Genomic DNA, 23630 nt, shown 5'->3' with positions numbered 1-23630 from the left:
CAGGAAATAAGTGTTTCACTTGAGGCTTTATAAAAAGAGAAATGCTTCAGCTCCACAGTAAGAGTGCAGAAATCTTCCTTCAGACCTTTCTCATGCTCATCTTGCATCACAACTGGTTTTCTAATAGAATTTCACAAAATTGAATCATTTAGAGCTCAGTTTAATAACATGTTTTTTTTTTTTTTTTGATCATTTTTGTCTGCATATGTTCGCCTGCAACAAAAAGTTGATCTAACTACCAAGCCACTTCTGAGTAATGTATCAGATCTTTTATCACGCAAATGTCACAAATTCCCAATATTGTCTGTGTTGTCAACTCTTGAATAGTCCACTCCATGTATGTCAGCGCTTCTACTTATGTTTTTTATGTGTATATGGTCAAAACAAAGAGTATTCATCCAAGCAGTGATATGCTTTTGTGTAATATAGTAAATCAGATGCAAGAAAACCTCACTAAAAGTTGGCTTCCAAATCTGTTCTGTAATCCCTGCAGTCATTCTTATGTAAAACGAGTATTTGTATGCAAAGACATTGTCCCATAAAACAGATTCTATGAAAGCAGCTTTTCCCTTAAAACTGCAGTATTCATTATGTCAGTTTCTTTCCAAAATTACTCCTAAGTGGAACCTTAGCCTCTTCCAAAAGCTCTGTTGGGTACCCTGACTGTATATATAGTAGGCAAGTAAGAACTCTGTCAGTCAGCACTCAAACAGATACGTGATCAGGTTTGCTGATAGAAGAGCTTCAGTTGGAAGAAAGGCAGCATTGGCCTGTTCTGTTTGCAGTGGGGGACTGTTTTTCAAAAAAAAATGTTATTCCATGTGTAGTAACTAGTGTAGAGAGAAATAAAGTGAGAGTGAGACATGAGTGAAAGAGAGAGTGAAATATTAGGGGGAGGGGGAGAAGTAAGGGGCATTGTAAATACTTTATACGCGTGTGTGTGTGTGTGTGTGTGTGTGTGTGTGTGTGCGCGCGCGCGTGTGTGTGTGCAGCAGAAGGGTGAATTATGGCTGAGGTGTTATGCTGTGCCCCATGTCACACTCTGTCCTCTCACCTCCATAAAATATACTGGCTTCAATCAATAACTAATTAGCTGCTAATTACCATGCTAAAATACACAGCAGCAATCACATAAACACACAGACATCCACATATTGATAACTTAAGTAGGGTGGTGCCATGTGTTACACCTCCAAACACTGTTTCTCAACACAAACACACATACTTGCCATGATTCATCACTTGATGAGGGTCAGAAGGCCAAGAAGATGGTTTGACTACCAATAAACAAGCAAACAAAACAAAACACGAAAATCACTTAAACAAACTCTCTCTCCTCTCTTCAGTCTCAGTCTTCCTCCTTCCTCATAGGCCTCCACCTCCACTCTTTCTCTCTCACCCTGACATTTTGGCAGCTGTTGCCATGCCTCCATTTTGCGTTTCCTCAGGGATCCATGTTGTTCAGTGCATTAACACCTCATCACTGGCACACATGGAGGGTTCAGACACCACAGACAGCACCGCTGCTAGCGGTCCTTCAGATGTGTGTGAGTTTGTCCTGCCCTGTGCGTGACCTGTCTTTGTAATGATAGAGTGTTATTGGTAAAGAATATTTTCTCTCTACTGTCTCTCCAAGATATGTGTGGCAACTTTTCAGGTGTATTATTATTTTGTGTGTGCATATCTGCATCATGGTTCACAGGTTGATGACAGAAACATGACAGACAACAGACTGGCCGTGGCTGGCTTTCTCACAGACTGTTCCTTAAATGTAATTAAACCTGCTAAAAAACGCGATTTACTCCTCTCAATCTCGATTACTTTTAGCATATATTGATGGTAATCACCATATTTGTGGCCAAAAATATATAATTTAAAGATTCTGTTTTGAATTAACACCTTTACTTTTAACCTCACTAGTCTCAACTGAAGTCATTCCAGCCTGGCTCAAACCAGTCTGTACCAAACTCCAGACTTTTTTTTTTTTTTTTCCAGCTCAGACCTGGGCCAAAGCCCAAAGCCAATATTTTAACACTGAAACACATACCATCTACAGAAATTGGCAGCACTTCAGAGATCATATTTCCTGTCCAAACCAGAACCCCCAGAATGCACACAAAAATGTGCCTGAACACATCCAGAGTGTATCAAGCCTGTCAGCTCCTGTCACACTGTGGTTGGGTTGCAGACCTCTGCTGTAAGTGGATGCTGTCAGACTTTCACCACATAGCAAATTAAACTGACCCTTTACATATTGGTGACAATACAATACAGATCCAGTGGAACACCATGACTTATTCAAAGCCTATCTGAAAAACTGGATGTTACATATTTCTACATGTGTAATGCTAAAACTTTGGTGGTTAATTCTGTTCGGTAAAACTGGGTAAAAGCCCAAGGGTTTAACTGCTTTTAGAGCCATGCTGCTGTGAACGTCTATGGGAAGCACCAGTGACACTTTACATTTCCTGGAGCATCACTAGATATATTTTCCAAGTGAATAAATACTAAAAGAAAAAAACAATTGGAATCGATGTAGAAATCTATTGCCTAGTATCTACTTTTAAAAAGGCCTGTTTTCTTATATACCCACAGCTTAAATGCTAACTTTTACAAATTTACTTATAGCTAGTATTTTATACACTGTGTTGTGTCTGTGTGTCTGTCTGTGTGTGTGTGTGTGTGTGTCTTTGATTCCTCTGTCCCACCAGCTTTGTGAAACATCTGCAACTGGCTTACATGTCATCACATTTGTTTGTGCTCATACATACATTTACACACACACACACACACACACACACACACACATACAGTGACAAAGGAGGTGTACAAGTTATAACTAAACCTGACAGGTGAGAGAGAGAGACAGAGTGTGAGATGATGAAAAACTGTGAAAGAGCAAAAAAAAAAAAAAAAAAAAGGACTAGAAAAAGGAAGAGACACTCTGAATGAAGAAGATAGATTATTTATATGCATGAATAATAAAATGGGACATGAGGCCACACATCATGAAACACAAATGTGGTATTTATTTCAAGATGCTACATTTGTCACTCTTCAATATTATATTATCAATAAAATGTCAACTTTACACGAAAGAAGTATTAGGATTATATGCTGGATTGTGTTCCTTCCTCCTTTTGTGCAGTAAAACATCCATCCATTGATACTGTTAGCCACTTATCCAGTTCAGTTTGAGGTTACAGGAAAAGCAAAGCAGCCCAGATGTCCTTTTTTCCCCAGCCATGTCCTCTAGCTCCTCCTGGGGGATCCTTAGTCCGCCTCACGCTGGTTGGGATGTATAATCTCTCCGGCATGTTCTGGGTCTGCCCCAGGGTCTCCTCCCAGTTGGACGTACCCAGAATAGCTCCACGGGGAGGAGGCAGTCCAGGAGGCATCCTGATCAGATGCCTCAACAGTTTGATGCTGTTTCTAGTCTCTAAATTGCCTCGCTCTCTAGCCATTTCTCTCTCTGCCCTCCTTTGTCATGTTTACCACATTTCCTTTCACACTTAGCCTATTTAAAAGTTGAGAAGTAAAAACACAAGAAGAAAGAAACAGAAAGAGCACAGGAGAGATTGTCTAAGTCAACTGCAGTATAGCTGCATTTCCCACTGCACTGTTCTCTTGTTAACAGCCAGCAGTTGGCCTCAACTGCAGGGCTATTAACATTAGAAAGGCCAGGCTGTTGAACCACTTTCACAGAGGTCAGGTGTTTGGCCTAGCCAGCATTACACCGCTGATGTTTACATCCACTTAAGCCTTACTCACTAAATGTTATTACACCATGTAGTGTAAAATTGAAAGGGCAAAAGCAAGCACAGTACAAGCAGGTAATCACCAGTATGATTAGCACTATGTTGAAGTGAATAGATTCAGTAGCAGCTGATCATTAATGTATTTTTTAGCAAGGGAATTATTTTAACAGACATTCATATGTAAACATCTAGTGAAGTGATTCAAGGCAGATTTTATCTTCTTACAAATGGAAGTTTGGTAGCTAATTCAAGTTTTAGACCTGACTGCTGTTATGTTTCCTGCAGTCTCAACCTTTCCACTGCACATAGACAGTGACTCACATCAGGCCTATCTCTTTAAGAGCCCACCAATCAGCACCAAGATACATTTCTGATTCCATTCTAACGTTTTAGAGAAAGGCACCTATTTTATATTGCATGTATAACTTCTTCATGCAGGAAAATATATTCTGGAAGTGCAAATACAGACACTCAAGAAAGCACCCCTCTCACACATACACTCACACACACCTAGGCCACAATAGGGCCATAGAAACAGACATATTGGGGCCAGTGTTGACTTATATCCCTATGCTAATAAGCATAATAATTCACATAGGGCCAGGGTACTTTCTAGAAAAAGAAAAAAAACACTACCCCCAATGCACACAGACACAAATACAAACCCACTGCCTTTTCCTAAAGCCCTGTAGACCTCAAAGAGTCAAAGAGAGAAAGTCTTTGAAGTAAAGAAAAATTTTATAAACTACTTTTTATTGTCTTTTTAGAGAAAGAGAGAGAGTAGAGGGGATGGAAAGAAAGAGAGTTGGAAGGCTTGCACAAAAATCATACTTTACTGCAACAAAAATAGAGAAGGAACAAAAAAACAACAACAGCAATGGCAAACCTATCTTGGTCATTTGATATGAATGGGTGAATGTGCATCGTCTGTAGCCACCTCTACATTTCCTCTGATTGCTGTTGTGCTACATTGCTATTGACTAGCGGATACAGTTACAGGGATATGGAATTTACATTTCCCAAATGCCAACACAGCACCAACCCCAGTAGTACATTATCACAAGGAGAGATATAGTAATGATAACAGGCTGCAGGAATAAATAACAGTATAAATCTATTTGTTATATCAGTGGTTAAATACCACATATAAAAATACAGTAGAGCAATTTTCTTTTTTATTATAGTGGTTTAACTGTAAGTGTAACATTATCTCATACTTTGTTTTATTTTCCTTTTTCTATCCAATTGTCCAAGGAATTACAAACAAGCTCTTCAAATGCCAGTTAGGTTCAGTATGTGGCTGTAAGCCTATGTGTCATGTTTTCATGACATGTAATGATTTTTACCAGTTGGGGTGTTGATTAATGACGTTGTCTTGCTGATAGGAGTGTCAGAAAATGTTTTATTCAAGTTTTATGCCTCTTAATTTGGAGGCATAAAACTCGTAGCATTTGCTACTTAACACACTTTTCCAGAGGGATTTACAAATCAGCTCAGTCTTCATGTCAGAGATAAGCCAGTGTAGTCAAAACTGTAAACCTGCTTTTTCATGCTTAATTTATTAACCAACACCAGAACTTTAATACTTAACTCATCTTAACATTTTTCCATATTTTGTCAGTTCCATTCCAGCTTCTCTAGTTTAAAATAAATATCCCACCCAGTAAACTGTAAAGCCATCATTCATCATACATCAGTTCATATCTCATTCATGCCTTCTACCTGTCTTTGTCTTTTCTCTTTGTATATCCCATTATTTCTCTCACACTTCCTGTATCTTTCATGTTTTGCATGTTGCTTTTACCATGTCACCCTCTGGCTGTTTCGCTATTTAGTACCTCATAATATTCATATTTCCCATTTTTCATTACATTACTGTATATTTTTGTCTATATTTCTCTGTTAACTCTCTCTCTCTCTCTCTCTCTCTATCTCTCTCTCTCCTTCTCTCTCTCTCTAGATTAGACATTTTTATTGTGGAGAAAAACAGAGTGCAAATGGCCATTAGAGAACATTTTACTCCCCCTTTTCCAAATACAAAATGACAGCCCAGTGATATGCTGCTAACTTGTGTGTATTTGAGTGTGTGTGTGTGTGTGCACGCACGTACGTGTGCACGCTCTCTCCATCAGCTGTCTATTATTTGAGTCAAATCTGAATAATTTGTGAGGCTACAGGCTTCCAATGGGTGCACGTGCATGTGTGTGTGTGTATGTGTGTGTGTGTGTGTGTGTGTGTGCATGCGCATGCACTTGTATAAAGAAAGCAAAGCCCCATACCTAAATGACAGTCATATGAAACTATGTGCAGAGGCAACTGGCCTAGTGTGAGCTTTCTTAAATGACGGACAGGTGGGAGGTCTAATCCCATCAGAGAGTTGGTTAGTCTGTCCCTCAGGGCCCACCCCTGTCTACTGAGTGGGCCCTGATTGGATGATATGATTCTTAAAGTCAGATGGATTGGATTGCCTGAGGCAAAGAACAAGTGAAATGGGCAGGAAGAGAAGGAGGGAGAATGTGAAATACACAGAGAAAAAGATTGCAAGATGAAATCTGAGAGTCAGAGAGATGGATGGATGGTGTTGCACTGAGAAAATACACATCTGAGAGAGACTAATAGAGAAAATCTGAGACAGTAAGAGATAGACGGAAGACAGAGAGAGAAGTAACTGTAAATTCAGACAGATCACTTAGCTTGAAGGAAGATGAATATGGATTTAAATAAATGACTCAGCCTGGGGAGATTGCTGGTAAATGGGGGTGAGTGGGTGGTTGAGTTTTGGGACTCCTGAGTAGGCTGTAGAGGAAGGAACGAAAAGGGGTGTAATAAGCTAAAAGCTCATTCCATAGTCTGAGTATTAGTTTATGCTGTGCCATAGACCAGGGAAGACTCTAAGAGATTGCAAAAGAGCTCAACACAATCTGGGGAGATCTGACCTGGAGCCACACAGTTATTGTTTGTCTAATAAGATGCAGCAAAGGTGCAACTTACTGTATTAAAAACTTTAACTATAATCATGTGATCCAGACCTCATCCGTTCAGTCTCATTATCCTGTCTGTCAAGGCACCAGTTTGAGCTTGGCAGATGAGCAGAAACTTCTCTCATCCACTAAGAGCTGAACACAGCCATCCTAGCCTCTGTAAGATCCTAGCCTCTTTCAGTTTGTTAAAAATTCATCCCACCTGGTTTATTTGTTGCTGTTGTAGACAGACGTGTATGCTGTGTCGCTTGGTTCAGTCAGTGATTTAGACTGCCAGTGACTGCACCGCACCAGTTAGCTTAACATGTTGTTAGCTGGTGATGATAAAGACAGAAGTATATCTTGCTTTCCTCTGAAGGTTATGTTTTATGTACCATACAGGTGCAGGTTGTTGTTCAGTGTTGTATGCCCAACACAACAAAACAGCAGTTAACTGAGAGGGCAGCCAGCCTGATGGTGGCTGGACAACTGAGCACGCAGTTATATTCAGATGAACCAGCCTGTCATGCCAGTGGGCCAGATGAATTGTATGAGCAGTGGCAGTGTTTGAAACCAGTAAGGACATCTTTAATATACTGTAAATAAAGCTGAGAGCTTAGTCAGTGAAAGAAATCCACATTCATTATAGACCTCATACACTAATTTACACTAAATATACAATATTTGGAAAAGCTCACTCTCAACAGAAGAAGTGCTATTATCACGCTTCTTTGGATGAGGAAATTGTACTTTGTACAGCTCAAGTGTGAATACACTGGTAACACCAGTAGGAGCCAATACATTCAGTACACATTCCTCACTGTTCAAAAAGGATTTGATGCAACATTATTTCAAGAAATAAAGTCACAAGGGTGGTCAGCAATATCTTTTAAAGTAAAGACAAATTCCTTGTGGGGACAGTGGTAGAAACAAACTAGCATAATGTAACACAAGCTGCAGGTGCGTCTCAGCCAACAAGACCATTCCTTCTAAGAACATTCAAAGAATTAGCAATGGTGCCAAAACAGCGGCAAGTGGTTTGACAAGCACACAGTAAGAAGTGGGATTGTTACACCGGCTACATGTCCAAGCACATCATATCAAGACATGACCATCAATTAACCTCGTCACAAAAGCCACGAATAAAACATGTCATTTTCTCTGAAACAAGCCTGAGGTCTGTGGGTCAGAGGTTCCTGCATGCATAATATCTTACTTTGAGTGTAGGCAGATCATTAAAAGTCAGAGTAAGTACCTGTGGTGAAACACAATTTTGGAGAATTCAAATGTGAACTAACAAGAATGCTGCAAAACCTGGAGGCTAATAAAGGCATTCGATTGTCTTTTTTCAGCCTTTGTGATTAAAAAAAAAAAAAAAGATTGCAGATTTTTATGTTTTACTGAAGCAGTGAAAAAAATATTCCTCTCCTCCTCTTTTTATATCTGAGTTACACAGTGAATGCAAAAGTAGCACAAACTTGCTTTCTTATGAACAGAATACTTAAGAGTTTAATGCTAGTTGTGTTTTCCCTTGCATGGCTTCTCTTTGTGTGTGTGCGACTGTGTGTCCATCTTTGCTTTTAAAGTCATAAAAATGAGAATCAGACTCAGCCACTACTTTCTACCAAAAAACATACTTTTAACAGTCAGGCTCTCTGTCTGTGCTTGAATTGTTGCTGAGGAGTAAGGAAAGTTTTCAGCAATTGTTTTCAGAGGTTTGTACAACTGTTGCGGTGTTGTTTGTGGTATTTGATGAAGGTGAAGACAGTTTTTCTGGCCTTTGTGTTTTCAACAAGTCCTAACTGCTGAGATCCACACTTTTACTTTCTCGCTGCTACTTTTTCACACTGCTTTTTCTTTGCTCTCCTTCAGGTTTTTTTTTCCTGTTTTGCTTTCCCTCTTGTTCCCTCTCCTGTTTGTCCTCCTCTCTCTCTCTCTGTCTCTCTGTCTTTACAGAGAGATTAAATCCATTCTTCAGTGTCCTCAAACCTCCAACTCAGCTGTTTACTTGCAAAAGCACCAATATACTTGTTCTAAGTGTGTGTGTCTGTGTCAGGTATTGCATCTGTGTGTTTGTCTGTGTGGTTGTGGTCAGCTTTGTGTGTGTGTGTGTGTGTGTGTGTGTGCATCTTACTGTGTGTCTGTGTGTGCATGTGTGATAGCAGATTGAATTTTTGAGGGTGAAATCGTGTTTATTATTTTAAGAGTTTCAGGATCCTTTTTTAACCAACATTTCATGTAGCTTTTTGAAGTTAAAACCTTCATGTAATTTTTGTGTCCTGCTCTCTCCAGAGTGAATGTGACTGGTCTTTCATAGTTAGAAGTTGTTCCAGACTCCATGGGGACAAACTAATGTCTATTGTTAAAGTTCCTATTTTATTCTGCTCTGTTTTTCTTTGGGAACCATTAAAATTTAATCTAATACCCTCTGTGACAGAAACAGAGCACAAAGTTGATGTATGAAGCCTTCTATTCAGAAATGTTTTTCTGCTAACATCAACGTGTTGTTGGTTTTCTATTTATATTTTGGCCAAAACAACTATGAGAAAGATAGAAAGAAGATAACCACTTATTACTTTAGGGGATAGTTTGACATTTTGGGAAATAAGTTTATTCACTGTCTTAATGGGAGATGGATAGAGTTACGAGGAACTTAGTAAAACAGCAAATTGTCATTACATTTTTTTGTACAGATTAAACCTACAAGATATCAAATGTTGATTACTTATCATTAGAACAGCTGGTACATGGTTTTGTCACCTTTGGACAGAGTCAGGCTAGCTGTTCCCCCCATTTAAGACAGGAAGTCGAGGGAAACAGCTAGCCTGGCTCACCAAGAAGTTAAAAAGCAGAAGTGACACAGTGACTTCCTGGAGCCTCTGCTGGTCATCTCGTAACCACACAGCGACAACACTTCCTCAAAGAAATTATGGCAACCTGTCTCCGTTCATACATAACTACAAAACTAGAACTTGTTTTTAAGTTTGTGTATCTATTAAACAAATAAGATGTAATGTGTTCATTTGTAGGCTTTAGGGGTGTTGGAAGAAATATTTGACCATTTGGAGTGACGCAGGCTAACCGTTTCCCTCTGTTTCCAGTCTAGAGATCACAAGAACACAAGGACTCATAGAGCAACGGAATTAATTTTTGAGTAAGGTGAATGCATGTAAAATAAAATAAACCACAGATGCTCTTAGCCTCTCAATGCAGCGACAAGTAATCTGAAAAAATAACAATTACTTTGAACTATGAACCCATACTTTCTTTCCCTACATTTCATGTCACTCTCTATTGTCTCTATCAAAATAAAGGCTTAAAATGCCCCCAAAAAAATGTTTTTAAAAAGCTGATTGTTGCTAGCAATCAGGGCATCGCTGTGTACATTACTGTACTTGTGTTTAGTGCAGTAAAATGTGGAATGATTAAATTACACTGTGGCCTGCAGTGGCAGCAGAAGAAATAAGAAGGGAAAAAGTAGAAAGGACTTTTTCCTGAGTAGGTAGTGCAAGGGGATGCAATTGAGGGTGGAGAGAAGGGGTGGGAAGTATTTATCTGAGAGTCGTTTAATATACTGGTGTTCTGGAGAATGGGTATTTTGGCAACAAGCTTGGTGGTCAACACACTCCTCTCTAGTGTTTTACATTGCACTTGCCATTCCCTTGATTTTCCCTTGTCAAGTGACACTCAGCTGATCAGCTGTGGTCAGTAACAACAACAATCCCTCTGCTCTGGATTCTAAACAAATTGTTGTTGCTATAGAAAAAATTGCATGCAGGAATGGAAGTACCAGACACTAGATAGTAAGGGCAACAAATGTAAAGCCTTCTTATTCAGTTACATAATTTCTATAATGAAATCAGAGTAGGAAAATTGCCATTTGTTTATCTGATGTATTGTGGATTATTACGAGGCGTAATCAAGAAGTTCCAAGACTGTTGCAAATGAATGAGGCACAGCATGGTAATGCACATGCAGCATGTATGAGGCACTTTTGCGAGGTTGTGCACCTTGAGTTCCTCCCCCAGGGTCAGACTGTCAATGTCTAGTTCTACTGCACCATTTGGAGGCATCTAAACCATCTGAAATTTGGCACAATGGAAATGCTGAGTCATGACAAGACGCCTGCACATTGAAAAGTTTTTTTGGCTGCACCAACACAATAGTTGTTCTCCACCCCACTCACTGGATTTTGCTCCCCGTGGTTTCTTCCTTTTCCCTAAAATTAAATTCAAACTGAAGGGTCACTATAATGACACAATGGATGAGGTCTAGTGCGCGTCACAGATGATGCTTGACGTGCTTATAGACCAGAACTTCCTGAGACTGCTTCATAAACATAATAAAAGACACATTCATAAACAAGCAAGATAGCTGCTGTGTGTGTGTGTGTGTGTGTGTGTGTGTGTGTGTGTGCATGCGTGCGTGCTAGTATTCAGGGAGTAATTCTGTGTGTGTGTCCTCATCTCCACTTCATGTCTCTGGCATCTTTCATAAGTCTGTTTTGGTTTGGAGCTCCATAGCTCTGTGCCATGTGGACACACACACACACATAATTTACGAAAAGTTCAAAAAGAGAGTTTTGCTGGATCAAAAAAGAGGAGGGGGAAAGAAAATGAGAATTTTAAATAAGATAATGAAACTAAACAGAAATCTACATGAAAAGAAAAATCCAGAATATATTTAAAAACACAAGACCAGCTTTCTGTCTCAGCAAGTGCAACCTAAAACTATAACCTGTTAACCCTTTAGCAAAGCCCTAACAGCTAACTGCTCAGCTGCCAAGTATATAATTATACATTTCCTTATGTTACTGTTTTTTTAACCATTTGATGACAATAATATTAATAATAGAACATATAATTTCCCTTACCTTTACCTTTTCCTTTACCAAAACAACAGGCTGAAAGATACCAAAATGCTCCATAGCATTTATTTATTTAAACAGGGAGCGTGGACAATAAAACATTATCCTTGTATATAACAAGGAGAGATGTCTTGTGCCAGGTTTTAGCAATCGCTAATTTCTATCTGTAGTCCCTGAGCAGGTAGATAGAGCAATAAATTAATGACAGAAAGGAAGGTGTGAATGAACACAAGACACCAGGTCATAAAATATTACAAACATTACCATCTCCTCATCTTTCACAATATACATAGTCATTTTATCTATTGTTACTACAAAAGTATTTGGTTTTAGCCACTGAGGAGTAATATTTTTCAAAATTTGCAAATAGAGAACACAGGAATAGATAGAAACAGTAAAATGTTAACTTTCTCAGTATGTACATTTCAACATTACAGTTGTGTATAAACCAAAAATCATGAGTTATATATCATGTAATCATCATGTCTGTGCAGTGGAATTACATTAGTATTGTGTAAACAGTTTCTGAAGTAGGACAATTTCCTGAAACTTTCCAAATGCTGACAAAATGAACTAAAACTTGATTTTTCTTAAACGTTCTTTCAGGGTATTCAGCCATAGAGCAGAAGTAATTCAGCAAACCTGTGGTAAAAAATTACAGACTTGAACAATGGCTACAGAGAGAGTTCAAGCAGAACCATTGTGCATTCTTCTGACTTCTGCTGTCTTATACCTTCATTGGAAACTGAACCCTGCCACACTAACCAAGTGCAGTTTTCACACTGATTTACACCTGGAATATAAAAATGATTTGGAGAAATAGTTTGAGGCACCAACAGTCTAACATCCCTTTGATGTTAACAAGCGGTAAATCAGGTTTCAGAGAGAGGAAGATGAAGAGGGAGACTGGGCGATGAGGGGGGAGGGCGGGGCAGAGACAAAAGAAAAAGAGGGGGTCAAGAGAGGGAAATGGTGGATGTTGAGGGAGATGTAAAAGTTAAAGGGAGAGAAAAAAAAGAGAAATTGAAAAGAGGATGCAGAGAGGAGAAGGGTTGGGTACCTTTCCTTTTATGTTAGGGGAGCGGAAGCCAAAAGAAGAAAGTAACACTGAAAGAAATTAAAAGGTGAGAGGAGATAGAGAGGAAACGGTTTAGCTCTGATGTACAAAATGTTAACCTCTTTTGAGATCAAAGAGTTTCTTAAGTAAGCCAGAAAAATGTCATACCACACAAACTGTGTGTTGGTCCTGTGTGTTGATGTTTGTGTTTATCATGAAAATAGGAAATTCTCTGTCCTGAGCTTGATTCCAAGCAAATCTGAAGTCAGTATTCTTTGACATATGTACTTTTCTCTTTTACTCCTTACATGCTTGTTGAAGTATTACATAATGCCAAGCCAAAAATGTTAGCTAATGTTATCTGGCAAGTTGAACAGGAAAGCTGGCAGGAAGAGTCTGTTTGAAGTGAATAAACATAAAAGTTCCAGAGGTCAAATTTTTGCATATAACCCAAGGTAAAAATTTATTTCACTCTGTGTGTTATACATCCAACAGCCATAGAGTTTCCCAATAGAGTCATATTTTTGATCTGATGAATGCTAGTCCAATATTCACTCTAGTATTGGCACTGTTTTCATTTCCACTAAATCCTGAGAAAAATATCTGGGTCTGGAAACGTCCGCCTACAGGGGATTCAACAGCAGTAAGACCACAGAGAAACTGCAAACTAGAGAACTAAAACAACCAGGTAAAAGAGGCTAATTACTGTTTGAAAATAATATAAAAATATAAATATATACCCAACATGTTGGGTCCCTATGTTGCTAAAACCCCAATTCACAGAAAGCATACAGAGAACAAAGCATGGTTTTTGGTTCCCAAAAAAAGCAGCAACGCACCATCAACAATTGTCAATGAATGAAGTTGAGACAAAAGATGGAAGACTAGTGATGTCTGTTATGAATGTGCACGACTGGATGAATATGAAGGAGCATACACACCAGGGAGCGCTACCCCAGTAAATTGATGTTCAAAATACATACATACGAGGTATGGCTATTAAATAATGAGACTGTGCTTATGAGGATAAAACCATGGTTCTGCGACAACTGTTCGAAGAAGACCTACTGCTGTTTAAGACCAAATGCAGCGGTGTGTTGATGCAGAAGAGGAGCATATTGAAGGAAAAGACACTGAAAATGTTTATGTTCAATAAAATTGTATTACAGCATTAGTCTAATTTTTTAATAGCCATACCTCGTACATTTAAAATCAGGGCAATAGAATTAATATGGAGTAGGACTGAGTGGAACAAATGGCTAAACCTTTGCAGTTTTGCAAAATAAGGTGGGAAAAGGTGAGACAGACAGGCAGTGAGAGTCAGATTAAAAGAGACAAATTCAGACAAAAGGAGTGCATGTTCAATGTAAAGCTAAGAATGAAAAAGGGTAGGGAGAAAGAATGAAGTGTGTGGGGTAAGTGTAGCGTGGAGAGGTGAAAGAGGGAGAGAGAGATAAAAAGGGAATAAGAGGGAGGAGGGAGGATAAGTGTAGGGTAAAGAAAGAGTGGGAGGAGAAGGTATATACATGCCAGGAATGGGTGAATGGCTGTGAAGATAAAAAAAAGAATCTGAAATTGAGGGGGAGGAGCAGAGAAATGGAATGACAATAAATATATTTGACACAATTTTGCAGGTATTTCATATTTACTCTTATTATAGCTGTGTCCTCTTTATATTTAGAGGGCTTTCTCTAGTCTTTCCTTTTATTTCATAATTTCTAAACTATGGCTCCATCAGTAAGAGATTTAAAAAAAAAAGTTTTTGCTATCAATAGGAAAACTAGTTTTTGTAAGCACTGGATTTGTCCTATTTATGAGTATTTTTGCTTCACTGTATGATGCAACTATCAGTAGTAATGTTGTTAGACAGGTGCAATATCATATGTGAATCCTGATTATATAAATCACTGTATACATGCATATATTGCCCCCCATCATATTATACCCTCATTGGGTTAAGATTGGTTTCCTCCTGGTATGAATTCATTGTTGATACAACATGTGGGATGATTTGTCCAAAGAACATCAACCCAATCAGTCACACAGTCAGATAAGTGAGAAGTGTGAAAATGAAACTGACTAAAATCCAGACCTTTCCATTGTTCTGCCTGTCACATTGTCTGTAAACGTGCTGTCCACTTTCTGAAATACAACCATAATAATCCACTGTCTACACACATTTTTGCACAATTTAATTTAAATAATACTGTCAGAAACCTAGATATCTACATTTCTATAATTATAAGAAAATGTGTAATTGTGCTCTTAAGGACTTTAAGATTTTCCACAGACTCGACTGCCTTGAAAACTGAGAAGTAAACATAAGGATGTTTTTATGCTCAGATAAACACAGTTATTTGGTAATAACAAATCTGTATTTCAAGTTACAATGCTCAGGGAGTGAATAATTCTAAAATTAATCATCAGAGTGTTTGTCTGATAAACCGTCTCTGTAGGCATCATACAAACACTGGAGACAGCAAAATCTATACAGTGTTTTAAAATTCAAATATCCACTGTTTTATTTATCATTTTCAATAGTTTGAATGTTAGAGGAGGAACAGAGTACTGTTTATAACTGGATTGACATAATTCTGTGATGTGAGGCATTAAAACTGATGGTCAGCACTGAAAATAACTAAAATACAGCAGCAAAGACATTTCCTAGAAGACATAAGTGCCAGCTGGACTGGACATTATTACTGTTAATACTAATGCACCACAGTGTAAGAAGCATTTTATTGTTGTAGTGGAGAGGAGGCAAGGGCCTGGCCTCCCAAGCATGGGCTGGCCAGCAGGAGCAGAGGATCGCTGGCTCTTCCCTGCAGGGACGGACTGCAGCGGCTGGAAGAGTGAGGAGGGGGCCATGACACAGTGCTTTCTAGCCCAGAGGTGGGGCCCCATCCTCACCTGATAAATCTGAGAGGTCATGATGATCAATGGGGCAGGGCCAGCATATATAGACAACCATTCACACTCACATTCACGCCTACAGGCAATTTAGAGTGACTCTATACTGATAACTGTGAAAATGAGACCATAGTTTAAATATCTGTCTCTAACTTAAACCAGACTGCCAATGTTAATACCAGTGTTTTCAACTGTAAGACCATAATTTTATTTTGCAATTTCTCTCCAAAGAAAATGTTTCTGCTTGATCTTTAGCCCTCTTCCTATTTTACAACAGATCTGCACTTAGAACTGTTCACACACAATTTAAAATGCAGTCTCATGGGTGGTGTCATGTGTTCAAAGTCATTATACTAATGTCTTAAAATTAAAGTGATTTACTGGTTTTAGAATGTTGCATGTTGCGCATTTAACACATTGCTCCAGATTGGTGGAGGTGACAAGAGCTCGCTGGGGTTGCACAAACCCAAAATGCCAACAATCTGGTGGGAAGAAGCCACAGAGGCATGTTATTAACCTTTCTTTATAGGGCACTTTGCAAAACAGTGTTCCAAAGTACTTTACAAGATGAATAAAAATGTAAGCAATCAGCGACAAAATATCTCATTTGCTGCAAGAGCACAAATGTTCTGATGAAAACTCGCTCCAGGCTGTGCTCAAGGAATGCACAAACCAGGCAGCATCTGTTTCTGAGGAAATCACTGACTTAGGTCTGTTTAAGGTCAGTTAAAAATGTCAAACTCTGCATGCATGTTATCCTCAACTCAACCCAACTCAATTTCTCCTCTTTTTCTCTTTTTGTTTGTTCAGGTATCCCCAAACTGTGACCAGGTCTTGGTGAACGGTAAAGAAATGCGTGGTCGGCAGTCTTTGGCAGTCAACTTCACCTACCTGCACCTGTCTGCTCAGCTACAGCTCACTGTGTGGGTTCCCAAGCTACCTCTGCAGATAGATGTGTCAGATACTGAGCTGAGCCAGGTCAAAGGCTGGAGAGTCCCAATCATCACTAACAAGAGGTAATTTACCTGTCTGACCCTGAGAGACTGAGAAAGGGAAACGTGTAGTGAAGGGTGTAAGCATTGGTATCAGTTTGTTGCTTAAAATGCTGAATGTTTCACATAAATCTTACTGATTCATGTTACAAAAACAATTAGGCTGCTTGCCTACCCTCCCCTCACCTGAGATCATTCATTTTATTTTTACATCATTTTTATATCCTCTCTGGTGGAGAAACAGCATTACTGCTTCTGATTTATCTTTCTATTTTTTCAGCATTTCTGGACAGCAATTTTTTCATTTTTAATATACACAGATCAGCCACAACATTAAAACAACAACAGATAAAGTGAATAACACTGATGATTCCTTTACAAGGCAATGTTCTGCTGGGAAACCTTGAGTCTGCATTTATCTTGATGTTACTTGACATGCACCACCCACCTACATTGTTACAGACACTCCCAATGCAGGGCTCCCCAGCAGGACAGTGTGCCGTGCCACATCACAAAGTACACAAAGTGCACAAAGTGCTCAGAAATGCTCAACAAACACGACAAAGACCAAAACATTGACCTGGTCCAAACTCCCAGACCCAGTCTGATTGAGCATCTGTGGGATGCACTGGAACAAGCCAGATCATGGAGGTCCCATCCCACAACCCACAGGACCCAGATTCACTGCCAATGACACATTCCCAGACACCACAGGAACACCCCCAGAGGTCCTGTGTCCATGCTCAAATGGGTCAGAGCTGTTTTGGTGGCACCAGGGGGACCTACACAATATTAGTCAAGTGGTTTTAATGTTGTGGCTGCTCAGTGTATACCTTGATGATACCAAATGATCCAAACCCACACAGTGACCATACACCAACAACAACAAGACCTGCATGTCAGATATGTAGTTATAGCTGTAGCAACACACACAAATATTATACAATAAGATCATCCTCTCACACCAAACATTTTGTTTTCTGATGTATGGGTTAGAGTGGAAACAATAGAAAACACAGATATACTCTAAACTTTGTCTGCAGCTCTTGCCTTAGTCCAAGCAATTGTTCTGGTTGAAAGGGCAGGAAGGAACTAAATTTTCAGCATGTGAAGAGAGAGAGATGAAAATGGTCTATGAGTCATTGTTGTATGTGATTTTATTTTATTGTAAATCTTAGGCATTATGTGTCTATATCTGTGAGTAAGAAAGAAAAGAAAGAATGAAGCGCAGCAAAATGAGAATGTGCGTGTGCATCTGTCTTTGTGTGTGTGTGCATGCGTGTGTGTGATATAGTGCTTATTGAATGGAGCAGTTGAGAGCACATATCGTTCCAGCCAGCCTATAATTTCCTATGAGGTCAAGGCCTGCCTAGCTATACTGATGACAACTATTATGGCTTTAGCATCATTGCCACTGCATGAGGCATTCAGTCACTTAAACACACACACTCACACACGCTTTCTCAAACACAAGACATCCACGTGGGATGTTGGTGTGTGAATGTCACTTTATATATGCACAAGCTTGTCTGCTGTTCTGTGTAGCCTTTGTGTGTGTGTGAGGTGAAATAAGGAAGGAGGGTTAAGGTATAACAATATATATAGAAAGAGGAAATGGACAGAGTATAAACATGAGGCATGTAAACTTTGGAACTGCCCTCAGAGCATTTAGCTTTCATCTACCCTGCAGTGAAAATGAAAAAATCTCAGATGAATAAGTAGAAGCTATTTTAATAGAAGTGTATGGTTTCTAAACTGTTTCTCCCACACAATTCTCAAAATTCCTTCTTGTTTATTTTGTCACTAATGTAGTTTGTTTCTGGGTCTACTTATTTGTTATTTGACACTATCTGAAAAAGTTAAATCTTGTTTGGTGCGAATTTGAGCAAAGGAATAAATGAATAAAGGATTATTTCATACTACAAGATTATTTTCTCATGAATCATAGGTATTACTTGAACAAAAACATATATTTTGATGCAGGTTTGGATCCAAATTTATATTTATTCAGAAATGTATAGAACTATGGAGCCTGTACTTTAGTGTGTTCTCTGCTTTCCAGTGGTCCCTGTTTCTGTGCTTACATTTCCTCTCTGCAGTCTCACTGAGTATGATGCTTAATCAAATCTTCACACTGAATAAAATCCTAAATTGTAAGTATGGTGATGCAGCTGAGATATATCAGAATACTCATCAAGCATGTGATAAAGGTCTGACTTCTACAGTGGCTACATTTGCGTTCACCATAGACCAAAATGAAGAATCTTTATAGAATTCTAGATAATCTTCATTAGTAAGGTGGATGCAATCCTTATTTAGATGCATGGCTTCCTACTAAGTCTCTTGAACTCAAACTCAGAGTCACAATGGGGAAATGTTTTTGAGGCTCAGATTTTAATAACTGCAAACACTTATTAACTTGCAACACACACACTCAGTAGAAAATCAGCTAAAATATGCATGTACATTTTCTTTCTCAGGTTGCAAAAAACCTATTAGACTGTATTTCTTTTTTCTGTGCACATGTGCCTGCATGCTTCTATGCCTCTACGTTTGATTGTACTTTCGTGTGGGGATCAGTGAGTGTGTGTGTGCAGGGTCATTTGTATGTGTGTGTTGCTTCTGTTCCCCATCTTGTCGCCCTTCCATTCTGTTCTGCTGGGCCTATTTTTCAATTTCGCCAATTTCTGCTCAGATAGCCACCAACCAGTGTGCACACACAGACACACACACTCACACTCACACACCTCTGTCTCCCCTAACCACTATCTCACAGAGTGAAACACAAGCACTATTAGGCACACACTCTCACACAGACACATGCGTGACTGGGACACTAGGAAATGGATAATATTACCTTGGTTTCACGCTCCAGGACAGTTATAGGACACAGAGGCAGGTCCTGTGTGTGTGTGTGTGTGTGTGTGTGTGTGTGTGTGTGTGTGTGTGTGTGTGTGTGTGTGTGTGTGTGTGTTCTTATGAGAATGTATGATCCTGTGTGCTCTGCCTGCATTTGGTGTTGTGTAGATATTACACAGGGGGAGGCAAAGAAGAAATAATGTGTGTTTCTTTGTGTGTCTGTGTATGAAAGAGAAAGATATATCCTCAACTCTGGAGCAAGGGAGAGAGGTTTTCTGTTTTAGCACTGATAGTGCATTTAGAGCATTTTTGGATTCAATTCATTTCTTTATTTGGTGGTTATTATTCAGCCGCCTCAGTACATGTAACCTAAGTTGTGCTTTGTTAAGATGTGCACAGTGGTAACAAAGGGAAAAGACAACAAAACACCATAGAGGTGATATGTACAGATTAAGTCAGTGCACATTTACTGAAAATTGTCGTTAACTTGTACTTCAACAAGTTAAGATTATAAAGATGTATGTCACTGCTCGAGAAGTGCTGAGTGTCCTTTTAGAATGTTTATTTGTAGAGTGTTTCTGTACATTTTGAGATACAAACAAAATCTGAAGTCTAAGTAAGGGTAAAGTAAATATAAAACTATGATTTTATGTTTTCCATTGTTTAGCTGTGATGTTTTTTGTCATGTACAGATTGATAGCATTTAGTGTAATATGGAGTACACAGTGCTTATATCAGCAGGGCGCTACGAAATGTGGTGTGTCAGTGATAACAATTTTTTGTTTGCTGATGACAGAGCCAAGCAGAGGCATAGAATGATTAAATGGGAGAAGTCCAAGAATTGATCCTTGCAGGACTCCACACAGATTGTCAAATATATTAGAGCTGAAAACACCAGAGGAAAGCATGAGGTTCCAGTTTTGCAGATACAATTTAAACTACTGAAGAATGGTGACAGAAAAACCAACACAACTTTAAAGAATGTCAACAACCCAGTACAGAATGATTGTTTGGTGTCAGCAGTAATCCTCAACAAGCATATTTTATATAAAAGCAGAAATAAAAATCATTTTTAGAAAGCTGTTCAAGAAGAGCTGCTTGTATATGTTGAGACAACATAGCATGTATCACAATATTACATATAATATGTGTGTTGCCTTGTAAACCTAAAGAACATTTCAGATGTTTTATATGTATTCTTACTGTGTAAATGCATTTTGTATGTGTGCCTTATAGGTGTAGTTATTTGAAAAGTCGTCATTCTAAGTTCTATACTTGCTTAAGTGAACTGGGGCCCATTCATGAGGAAAATTAGCTTTAAAGAAAAGTTACAATAGTTAAGGTATGCTGTTTGAGAGAAACTCACCTGCAGTCAGTATTACCAAAGAATGGAGTACAGGTCATTTACATAAATCTTTCACCCACGCATTCCAAGAAATGCACATTGTACAACTAAAGTATTTTAAATGCGTTACAGCTGGATTAAAAACTGACGTGTCTTTTCTGTGACTGAGAGTGTGACTTGGAGCAGAGATTATACTGTAGATTACCTGGAGTTGAGTGTAAAGTATAAAAGTGGCATTTAATTACCAGATAATCTCACCCTCTGTTCTCTCTTTTTCTCTTGCTTTCTCATTTACCTCTTCTTTTCCCAGACCTACCAGAGACAGTGAAGATGATGAGGATGATGAGAGGAAGGGCAAAGGCTGCACCCTACAGGTATTATGTGATTGCTTTTCATATCACACTTTTAAAGCATTCTTTAATCCTTTTCTTCAATGCCAATATACCTGAAAAAACAGTGGGTGCTGTCCGACTACTACTTCAGTTGGTTTAACTGTGGAGTATTAATGTGTACCATTTTTCTATTATTATAACTCACAAGCTAACAAAGTGTTAAGAGCCCATTGTATGGTTAAGCATCAGGGTCTAATTTTTCCCCTCTCTTGACTTTTCAGTACCAGTATGCCTTGGTGCGGGTCCTCACCCATTTTGTTGCAGAACCCTCTGATCCAGGAGGAGAGATGGTTTATATGTTGGGTGCAGACTGGCAAGCTGATATCACCCACTTGGTCTTGGACCAGCTAAAGGTAGCTGTATACAAATGCACCCGTATGTGCACACACACCCTCTCCTGAAGGAGTAGTTGAACATTTTTGGAAAAATTCTCATGTCTTTGCATCATGAAGCTAGAGCTAGGAGGTGATTAGCTTAGCTTAACCTTAGGACTTGAAGTGGAGGGTAAAGCTAGCCTAACACTCTCAAAAATGGGAATCAATATGTTGTATCTCATTTGTTTGAAAAAAAAATTTAAAAGGACTATTTTTCGCATTTACATGCTGTAACTATCACTTGATGAATGATGGTCTCTCTTTCCACTCAGCACTTCTGTGCAGCGACTCCTCTAGTTCCCTGGCAACCTTAATCTGACAGCAAAACAAGACCAATCACTGCCACCACACACCACTCACCCTGGCTATTGTTTGCTAAGAAATAGTTACAGCTCATAACCTCAAAAAGCATGAACTGTTTTTACATTTTCATTGATGTATGCATCACACAAATTAGATACTTCTGACAGGAAGTTTCCCCAGCTCTCAGTCATTATGCTAAGCTAAGCTAATCACCTCCTGCATATTCCTCCATACTTAATACACAGACATGAGGGGTATCACTAATCCAAAAAGTATGTTTCTCAAAATGTTGAACTATACTGTATCTTGGACTCTTTCCTGTTACAAGTGATGTTTCACTGTTGAATAATATTTAAAAGTAGCAATTTTATGTAGTACTAATCTAGGATAAATGCACAAAGCCCAAAAGGCTTAGTTATAAATAAATAAATAAAACTTGTAGTTTAAACTGGCAGTTGTGTCTGTGCTTCACAGGTAGAAGATCCTCGCATTGCCAGACTCATAGATGGACGGATTTTGATAGGGCGGGACTTGGGGATCACCACTATACAGGTATGTGCCCTCTGTTGTACTCTCAAGATTATTTAGTAATTCAGTCTGTTCTTTTGCACATTCTTTTAAACTATTTTAGTTGATAATAACATCCCAAACCACAAAACAGCTCATTAATCCTAACTGAAGCAGTATATATTCACCTGCATATCTCAACATGAGAATGAAACAAAAAATATACAACAAAATAGTCCAAAAACTTTTATGTGATGTCAAAGTTTTGCCACTTGATTCAACTTTTAATATAAGTTTAGAAACTGACCAACTCTGGTATAAACCATTTTCTAAGTACAGAACATCTCAGAATCAGTGATTGAACTGCCTGTTAAGTATTCCGAAAACACACTTAACATCGACAATATATTTATCACTTGTTGGACAACAAGTATAGAGAAAGTTGGAAATGTATGATTATGTGAAGCGCAGTGTAATTTGGCGACTCATGTTGCAGCCATAAGCACTCCAGTGATGTAAACATTATCCTCTCTCTCTCTTCCGCTTCTCTTCCTCTCTTGCAGTTATAAGCCTCGCTTGCCAGCTCGTTACACAATTAGCCACAATTAACTGTCGGATTTGGCCCTGACATCTCAGTGTGATGTTCAGCAATTACACACAGACACACACTTAACATTGGCACACAGTGAACACACTTGTGCACTCACTGAATTCCAATAAGCTGGCCCATTGTGACTAAATGTGACAGTGGAGGACAGTCCTGTGGCTTACTGTCTTACATTATGGTTGTATACAGCAGAGCCAAGGCAAAGCCACTAAATAAGTCACAGTCATAGTCAATACAGTTTTTATTATATTCTATCCTATTATATTACAACCCCATCTTTTATGTGACAATGTTGAAACTATATATTTTTATGATTCAGGATTGAATTTCATTCTAAGTACTTACATTTGCATGATTGCTCTGTAGAGTGTGTTTTGTTAGGGGTCGGTTGGCACTGAGTTCAGTGCAGCAACGGGGGGATACTAGGGAACAGCTGAATGTGTGTTTGCATCCGTCTGACTGGGGACTGCTGCGCGCATGCACCCATACACAGACAAACACACACAAACACGCAGATGCACGCATACAGACAGCTGTGCTCTGTTTGGAAGCCAGGAGAGAGAATTTACCCAGCATTCCCATCGAGATGCCAGAGTCGACAGCCGTCATTTGATAGTTTGACATTTCAATTTTACCCCCCAGCTCCGGCTCCTCGAGTATCGCCTCTTCCTCTTCTTCCCTTCTCTCAGCTCCTTTTTC

At 39.0% G+C, this 23630-nt stretch overlaps 1 protein-coding gene across 1 annotated transcript in view; it reads left to right on the top strand.

Annotated features, from left to right (window-relative positions):
- The window catches only part of si:dkey-215k6.1 (transmembrane protein 132C), a 225629-nt gene that overhangs the window by 192021 nt on the left and 9978 nt on the right, over nucleotides 1-23630 (top strand). The window contains 4 exon segments of the mRNA XM_018671676.2: nucleotides 16363-16568; nucleotides 21059-21122; nucleotides 21362-21493; nucleotides 22292-22369. Of these exon segments, the coding sequence (XP_018527192.2) occupies nucleotides 16363-16568; nucleotides 21059-21122; nucleotides 21362-21493; nucleotides 22292-22369 (480 nt within the window).

Source organism: Lates calcarifer, linkage group LG13 (assembly GCF_001640805.2).
Source record: "Lates calcarifer isolate ASB-BC8 linkage group LG13, TLL_Latcal_v3, whole genome shotgun sequence".
Lineage (NCBI taxonomy): Eukaryota > Metazoa > Chordata > Actinopteri > Centropomidae > Lates > Lates calcarifer.
Note: the sequence above shows the minus strand (reverse complement) of the source record. Positions and strands in the feature narration are given on the sequence as shown.